Consider the following 9,146-nt stretch of genomic DNA (forward strand, 5'->3'; position numbering starts at 1 on the left):
TCGACACTAGGGATTATCGTAAACCGCTGGTGACGTCACGACTTACCCCAAGATGATGGAAGATCAACAGCATTAGGATCTTTGCAACCCTTTTTCTACATAAATGATGTGTTTCTTTTCTTTTAAACCGACAATTCCACTTAAAAAAAAAATCCCTACCTCATATACTCCTTGCTGCAATAACGCAACTGTTAATATCTATTTCTCCTTTACTCATTCCACCATATTTCCATAAAAGAAGAAGGAAAAAGAAAAACCAACAAAAGAAGTACATACAAGGATCTACGCCCCGAGGGACTGCAACTGCACAAGTATTGCAAATCTCCTCGCCTGATCGTGGCAATGTTCTTGCAAGGAACGAGACTTTCTCCATCCCTCTCTTCTTTTCTCTATTTCTCTCTCTACCTCTCTTTCTTCTTCTTTTCCTCTCTTCGCGAAAAGGAACAAGACGAAGAGGGCAAGAAGAAGGGCAGGAGGAAGAAAAGGAGAAGGAAGAGGAAGAGGAGGAGGAGGAGGAGGAGGAGGAGGAGGAGGAGGAGGAGGAAGAGGAGGAGGAGGAAGAGGAGGAGGAGGAAGAGAACGAAGAGGACAGAAAGAGGAAAAAGAGCAAGATGAAGAGACCAAAAAGAAAGCGAGATGGAAGAGGACAAGAAGAAGAAGAACGAAAAAAACAAAAAGAAACAAGACAAAGAGGACAAGAATAATAATAAGAAGAACGAAGACGACAAGAAGTAGAAGAAGAAGATCAAAGAGAAGAAGAAGAAGAAGAAGAAAAAGAAGAAGAAGAAAAAAAAAAGAAGGAGAAAAAGAAAAAGAAGAAGGAGAAGAAGAAGAAAAAGAAGAAGAAGAAGAAGAAGGAGAAGAAGGAGGAGGCGACGACGAAGAGAGCAGTAAGAGAATCCGAGGCCAGGGACCGGCGCCGCTATAGCAAGGAGGCGGGAGTCATCATTAACGTCATCGCTGGCACGCCCGTCATCAGAGAGTGACAAAAGATGGCGTCGGCTGGTGGTTTGGGGGGAGGAGGGGGGAAGTGGGGTGGGGGGAGAGGGGGAAGGGGGAAGGGGGAAAGGGGAAAGGCGTAAGCAAGGGTTATTACGACCGCATACACACACACACACACACACACACACACACACACACACACACACACACACAAACACACACACAAACACACAAAACACATATATAAACACAGCACCATCAATTTTCTAGACTCAAATAATCTTCCCTCCCTCTCTCCCCCCCCCTCTCCCTCCCTCTCTCTCTCCCTCTCTCTCTCTCTCTCTCTTATAGCCCATGATGCCGGGTCTTTTATCACCCTTCTCCGCTATCTCCTCTCCCCTACCTTCTATCCCAACGCTCAATAAACACCTATTACCACCTGTACCACCTGCGGGGCACGAGCCGGGCCGACGATACAAACGCCCGCGCCACAATGCCCAGTCGTGGCACCGGACGCTCTTAAAAAGGGGAATATCCACACACCTGAATAAGTGAGGGAGAGAGAGAGAGAGAGAGAGAGAGAGAGAGAGAGAGAGAGAGAGAGAGAGAGAGAGAGAGAGAGAGAGAGAGAGAGAGAGAGAGAGAGAGAGAGAGAGAGGGAGGGAGGGAGGGAGGGAGGGAGGGAGGGAGGGAGGGAGGGAGGGAGGGAGGGAGGAAGGGAGGGAGGGAGGGAGGAAGGGAGGGAGAGAGGGAGGGAGAGGGAGAGAGAGAGAGAGAGTGAGAGAGAATGAGAGGGAGAGAGAGAGAATGAGAGGGAGAGAGAAAGAAAGGAAGAGAGGAGAGGAGAGAGAGGAGAGGAGGAGACAAAGACGGAGGCGTAGAAAAAAAAAAAAAATACGAATAAGAATAATAACAGAAAGAAAAAATGAAGAGACACCGACGGTACGGCAAGCAGAGGTACGCCGTCCACCTCGCACAGGGGGTGGGGTGGGGGGGGGCGGCGGCGGCAAAGGGCACGCACGAACGGCGTAAAAGGGGCTTGGTAGCCGCCGTTCCCGCGCTCTTTTATCGCCGTTTATAATACACTGGCGCCGATCGTGTTATCTCTTTACGCTCGAAATACTACATTAGACTTTTTTATCTCGAATTTTTTTCTATTTTTTTTTCTTGTTTACTTACTTTTTTACTTATCTTTAGGACTTTCTTTCTGTCTGTCTTTTCTTCCTGCTATCCATCTATATCTTCTCATATCCATCTAGCTATTTATCCATCTATCTATCTATCTATCTATCTGTCTACTTTCCTTTCATTCCTTCTATCAACACACCTACCTATCTACACATTACTCACCCACCCACCCATCTATCTATCAACCAATCTATCTACTTTTCAACGAGACGAAGCCACAACGACCGGGGACGGGAGAGGGGGACGGGAGAGGGGGAAGGGGGGAGGGGGAAGGGGGGGGGGCTGTTCGTGAAGCATAGATTCGAAGCTTCGCATTTTGACGAGCGATGGCTTCTATATAGGAACTTTTGATTTTCACTCGATGAATAAAATAACAAAATGCGAGGGATGGTGGGGAACAGAGGGAGAGGGGAGAGGGAGATGAACGGGGAGAACGAGGGAGGGAGAGAAAAGGGGGGAAAGAGGGAGGGAGAGGAAATGGGGGAGAGATAGGGGGAGGAAAGGTGGGAGAGGGAGGGAGAGGAAAGGGGAGAGAGACAGGGAGAGGAAAGGGGAGAAAGAGAGAGGGGGAGGAAAGGGGAGAAAGAGAGAGGGAGAGGAAATGGGAGAGACAGAGGGAGAGGGAGGGAAATAGGTAGGAAAGAAAGGAGGAGGGCAAAAGAGACAGAGAGAAACAAAGACAAAAAAAAAAGAGAGAGAGAGAGAAACAAAGACAAAAAAGAGAGAGAAGAAAAAAGAAAAAGAAAAAGAAAGAGAAACAAAGAAAACTAAACCAAGAAGCAAAAAAGAAACCGAAAAAAAAAAAAACAGAAAAAGAAAAACCGAAAAAAGCCAATCAAAGATTCCTCCAACGCCCTCACCAAAGAAGAGAGACGAAGAAAGAAGATAAATAACTCAAAAAACAATAACCCGAAATACAAACGCCCACCACCCATCTCCGGCTCTCGCGATGAAACAGAACGCCCGATGCATGATGGATCAACACGCCCCAATGTTGCAAGGCCGCGGCGGGACTCTCGAGTTGCAACATAGATCTTCATGCAATGTTGAACGGCTCGACCTTCCCCAGCGGCCGGCATAGATTTATCATAAAAAAGGCAAGATCAATAAAATGCCAGGCGAGGCTCCCTTAAAAATTATTTTTCATAATTGGACATTTATAAATAGGATTTATGTATAAAAGAACAACCATATATACAAACATCAATTTATGAGAATATGCACATATACAGAAATTACATGCATACATACACACACACACACACACACACACACACACACACACACACACACACACACACAAACACACACACACACAGAATCGGAACATATCGAGCAATGATCATCCCGTTGCAAAAATAATTGCACACCCTAAATCACAACCAATTACTTACCCCCCACCCCTTTTCCAGTCAGTCCGTGCAACCACCAATATTCCACGAAAGATAACAATAAACCAACAACAACAAAAACAACAAAAACAACAACAATAGCGAATATCCCCAGCATCCCTTCAGAACCGGTAAGCACCTCTTATCTCTCGCAATCACCTCTTATCTGAGTAATTAAGACACGCGGCCAGCTAATCGCCCTGATAAGCCTGTTGTGTCCCGGAGTAGGCGGAGATAAGGGACCCGCGGCGCCCTCACCCGCTTTCTTATCACCTGCGGGAGAGGAGGGGGAGGAGGAGGAGGAGGAGGAGGAGGAGGAGGGAAGGGAGGAGGAGGAGGAGGGAAATGGTGGAGGATAAGGGAAGAAATGGGGGAGGAAGAGGTGGAGGAAGGTGAAGAAGGAGGAAGGAGGAAATGGGAGAGGAAGAGGTGGAGGAAGGAAAAGGAGGAGAAAGGAGGAAATGAGGGAGGAAGGAGGAAATGAGGGAGGAAGGAGGAAATGGGGGAGGAGGAGGAGGAGAACGGGGAGGAAAGGGAGAAGGGAGGAGGAGGTGGAAGGGGGAGGTGAAGGAGGAAGAGAAGGGAGAAAGAAGGGGAGGGAGAAGGAGAAGGGGAAAGGGGTGGGAGGGGGGAAAAAAGAGGTGGGGGAGGCAAAAAAAAAAGAAGATAAATAAAACTGAGCGAGGATAAAGCGAAAAGAAAGAAAAAAAAAACAAAAAAGAAAAAAGAAAAAAAAAAAGACAAACCGACATACGAAGTGAAGGGCAAAGATAAAAAAACGAGAGAAAGACACAAGATAAGGCGCAGATAAGAAGCAACGCGGCGGCGGCGGGCAGTCGGGCGGCCGATAAGGGGGGAAAATTTGACATTTCGGGAATTTTTTCCCTCACCTGTAAAAAAAAAGGTTTTTTTATCACCTCCCCCCCTCTTGTCGTAGGAGGGGGAGGGGGGCGGGGCGGGAGGATAAGGACACGGGGAAAGGAGCGTCCTTGATGGTGATTTTATTTATTTATTTATTTAATTATCTATTTATTTATCTATTATTATTCACTCTCTGTTTTTCCTTGTTTTGTTCTCTGAACGAAACATATGCTCTCTCTCTCTCCTTCTCTCTTTTTTTTCTTTCTCCTTCTCTCTCTCTCTCTCTCTCTCTCTCTCTCTCTCAGCGAAACGCTGTTGTTTTTCTCTCTCCCTATTCTTTATCATCTGCCTTTCTTCTTCTTCTTTTCCTTCCCTCTGCTTTCTTTCTTTCCTTTCGCTGTTCCTCCTTCATTACCTCCTGCGTGCACACCTACCCTCCTCTCTTATCTCCTTCACCTCCGCTCTTCACACTTACCTGAAAATAAAGAAATGGGAAAACATTAATAAAGAACAAAACATTTATTTGCTATAAAAAACTTCCCCTCCCCTTCCCCCACCCCCTCCCCACCCCCTCCCCACCTCCCGTCCATGTTCCAACAAGTCATAAAAAAGCTCTTAACACTCCCTTACCTCACCCCCCCTCACCCACCTCCCCCAACCCCCTTACCCAACATTTCCAATACTCAATACCTCCTTCCACCCACTCATACCCCCTCCCACCTATCCACCTCTACTTACTTTTAACCCCCCCCCCTCTCCATTTCAACTTGCCACTCCACTACTAAACCCCCAACCACACCTTCCTAGCTTTTTCCCCCTCCCTCCTTCCCCCTTCCCCCTTTCCCCCTTTCCCCCCTTACCCCGATCAGCCCCCCTCTTTTCCCCCAAATCTTCCCCTTCCCCCAAACCCCCCCACACCCACCAAACCCAGCACCCACACACCAACCTACCCACCCCCACGCCCACTAAAAACCCGCCCAACCGCCCACGCTTTCCCCAGTCGACTCAGGCCTGATTTGGGAGACGATTTTAAGCACCGCGCGAAAGGAGGTGTTGATGCCTGGCCCTTAAAAACGGCAATAGGCCAATAAACACCTATAGCTCGGCCCCCCGCGTGGGTTTTGCAGCCCCTGGCGCTTTATGGGGGGTATAGAGGATCGTTGGAGAGAGAGAGAGGGGGGGGGGGGAGAGAAGGAGTGAAGGGGGGAGAGAGAGAAAAGGGGTGAAGGGGAGAGAGAGAAGGAGAGGAGGGGGGAGGGGTAAGGGGGGGGGGGGGAGGGAGAGAGAAAGGGAGGGTGAGAGGGGGAGCGAGCGTGAGAGAGAGAGAGGGGGATGGAAGAGAGGAGAGAAGAAAGATAAAAGAGAGGAAAGGGAAAGAGAGAAGAGAAAGAAGAGGAAGGAACTCACAAGCTCAAAAGCGGCGGTGTTTCAACGCGGGGCGGCCGCTATTTTTGAGGATATTTACCGGCGCCATGCACAGTGCCTTCCCTTCCCCCTTCTCCTTCCCCTCTCTTCCCCTCCCCTTCATCTACTCTTCCTCTTCCCCTTCCCTTACCCTTACCCCTCCAACTACCATCCACTTTTTCCCCTTTCCCCAAACCCCCCCCTCTACCCTAAACCCCTACCCCTTCCCCTTACCCCTTCCCCACTCCCCCACCCCAGCTCGTAACCACCCCCACCCCCCTACCAGGAGTTTAAAATCAATGATGCCCTTGGATTTCGTCGATAATTAGGTCAGTTCTGGCGTGCGTGGGTGGGGTGAAGTGGAGGGTGGGGGGATGAGGAAGAGATGGAGGGTGGGAGTAGGAGAGAGAGGCTGGGGGGGGGGGTGAAGGATGGGGGTAGGATGAGAGGTTGGGAGTAGGAGATGGATGAAAGGGATAGGAGGGGGAGGAGGGAGGGAGGGGGGGTAGAAGAGGGAGGGGCAATACCAAGAATTAGCACCGATACCCCTCCCCCCCCTGTTTCCTTTTCTGTAAGAAGGATCAGATGGTATGTCCTGCATGCCTTCGACTCTAATGACTACCTGGCATCCTTGAAAAAAAATATTTATAATAAAGAAGATGAAGAAGAAGACGGAGAAAAAGAAGAAGAAGTAAAAGAAGAAGAGGAAGAAGAAGAAAAAAAGAAAAATAAGAGGAAGGGGAAGAAGAAGAAGAGGAAGAGAAAGAAGAAGAAAAAAGAAAATGTATAAGAAAAAAGAAACAACACGATATTCTAAAATGGACATACAACTTTCTTCGTCAAACTTATTTTTTAAAAAAATAAATAAAAAAATCTCCGGCCGCATTACAAATGGTTCACAAAAGAAAGTGAAGAGAGGCAAAGAGACGAGAGGGAGAGGGAGATAGGAAAGGAAAGGAGAGAGAAAGAGGGGGGAGAAAGGGAAAGAAAAGGAGGAAATGGAGAGGAAGAGAGAGAGAAAGAGAGAGAGAAAAAAATAAGAGAAGAGAAGGACGAGAAAGAACAGAACGAAAAGAATAAAGGTAGGGAGAGAGAGAGGGAGGGAGGGAAGGAGGGAGGGAAGAAGGGAGGGAGGGAAGAAGGGAGGGAGGGAGGGAGGGAGAGAGAACAGTCTCTAGGGAGGCTATCTCGGGCAAAACTTCCGCCACGCCATCACGGCACTCGCAAAAGTTAGCGAGATAAGAGGAGGTCACGAAGCAACAGGCGAAGTCATATTCGGTGGGGTGGAAAAGAAAGAAGGAAGGAAGGAAGGAAGCAAGAAGAGAGAGAGAGGGAAGGATCGGAGGAAGGAAGGAAGGAAGGAGAGAAAGAGGGAAGGATCGTAGGAAGGAAGGGTGGAAGGAAGCATAGAATAAGAGAAGAAAGGAAAGAGAGAAAGACAGAAGGAAGGATGGACGGATGGCAAGAATCCTAGAAGGAGAACTTAGAAGTAGGAGAAGGAAGAGAAGGAAGAGGAAGAGAACGATAAGAAGGAGTAAGAGGAATAAAAGAAGCAGTCACAAACCCCAATCACAATGACCCCCTCCCCCTCCCCCCATCCCCCCCCCCTCCCCCTCGCCGCCCGCATGGACCACACACGGGCCGTCGCGCCACTTCGCCGCCCACGCCTCGGCAGGGGGCGCCCTCGAACCGAGTCGTAAATAATTAATGATAACAAAAAAAAAAAAATAATAAAATGAAAAAAAAAGAAGAAAAAAAAAAAAACATGTTGCAGAGCATATCAAACAAGTGAGTTAATGGACATGCGGCCTCTCGACCACCAACCACTGCGCATGCGTCAACCTCCCCACATGCAGTGCGGTGGTCGGCCGGCTCTCACCCCACATACCCACATACCCTCCTGGTCCATGCTCGCTTATCCACACTCACATACCCACATACCCTCCGGCTCCATGCTCACATACCCACATACCCTCCAGCTCCATGCTCGCATATCCACATACCCTCCGTCTCCATGCTCGCATATCCACATACCCTCCTGGTCCATGTTCACATATCCACATACCCTCCTGCCCCATGCTCACATATCCACATACCCTCCTGCCCCATGTCCGCATACCCACCCTATGCTCCTTTCCTCACACCTACATAACCTCCCCCACCTCTCCATGCTCCCTCCCTCACACACAACTCCCCTCCCCCCCACCTCTCCACGTCCCCTCCCTCGAACCCAAGCACCCTCCCCCCAACCTCTCCATGCCCCTCCCTCATACCCAAGCACCCTCCCCCTCCTCCCTATTCCCCCTCCATCCCTCCCCCCCATGCCCCCACCAAGAACCGTTTTTATGTGCGTTGGGATTTATAATTAGTGGCGTCGGGTTACCGCTTGCGATAACACATGTCCGTTGCTGCGCCGGCCTTGATTCCCCCTCTTAAGCGGGCCAAGACGAGGGGAAGGAGTCAAACGTCGGGGAGAATGAGTCAAATGTTGAGGAAAATGAGTCAAGCGTCGAAGGGAAAGAGTGAAATACAGAAGAAAATGAGTCAAATGTTGAGGAGAATGAGTCAAATGTTGAGGAAAATAAGTCAAATGTTGAGGAAAATGAGTCATGCGTCGAAGGGAAAAAGTGAAATACAGAGGAAAATTAGTGAAATATTGAGGAGAATGAGTCAAACGTTGAGGAAAATAAGTCAAATGTTGAGGAAAATGAGTCACACGTCGAAAGGAAGGACTCAAATGTTGAGGAAATGAGTCAAGTGTCGAAGGGAAAGAGTCAAATACCCAGGATAGCAAGTCAAGCACCAGATAATTATGCAGAGTTTATTCGTTTTGAACTGATGGTCAAATGAAAATATACATACGCGATCCAATCATAAAAAAAATACAAGTCTACCCCAAATTACGCCATAAATAAAACATAAATAAACCGAAAACAGAGACCTCGAAGAACGAAAAAGAAATAAACCAAAAATATATAAACCTCCCCAACCCTTTGGTCTAAAAAAGCGAAGAGGAGGGGAAGGCAACCAACCCCTCTCTCACCCCCTTCCCATCCCCACCACCAACCCTCCCTCATCGTGATCCTCCTTCCTCCACCACTATCTACCACCAATGACCTCCCCCCTCCTCCCTCCCCACCACCAATTCCCCCCCTTCCCTCCCCACCACCCCCTCCTCCCTACCTTCCTTCCTCCCCCACCATCTACCACCAACGTCCTCCCCCTTCCTCCCTCCCCACCACCAACCTTTCCCCACCATCCCCCCCTTCTCCCTCCTTCCCTCCCCACCAACCCCCCCTTCCTCCCCTCTACCCTCCCCCCCACAACCACCTGTCAGCCTCCCCCCGACGCCTTACCACC

The 9,146-nt window shown here is 49.1% G+C and overlaps 1 protein-coding gene across 1 annotated transcript in view; it reads left to right on the plus strand.

Moving 5' to 3' along the window:
• Window positions 1-7,938, plus strand: part of LOC125041197 (extensin-like) — an 11,623-nt gene extending 3,685 nt beyond the window's left edge. Inside the window, exon 2 of the mRNA XM_047636036.1 lies at window positions 7,766-7,938. Coding sequence (XP_047491992.1) covers window positions 7,766-7,938 — 173 coding nt within the window. The remainder of the gene's footprint in view (window positions 1-7,765) is intronic.
• The last annotated feature ends 1,208 nt before the right edge of the window (window positions 7,939-9,146 follow it).

This window comes from Penaeus chinensis, chromosome 30, assembly GCF_019202785.1.
Source record: "Penaeus chinensis breed Huanghai No. 1 chromosome 30, ASM1920278v2, whole genome shotgun sequence".
In the NCBI taxonomy this organism is placed as follows: domain Eukaryota; kingdom Metazoa; phylum Arthropoda; class Malacostraca; order Decapoda; family Penaeidae; genus Penaeus; species Penaeus chinensis.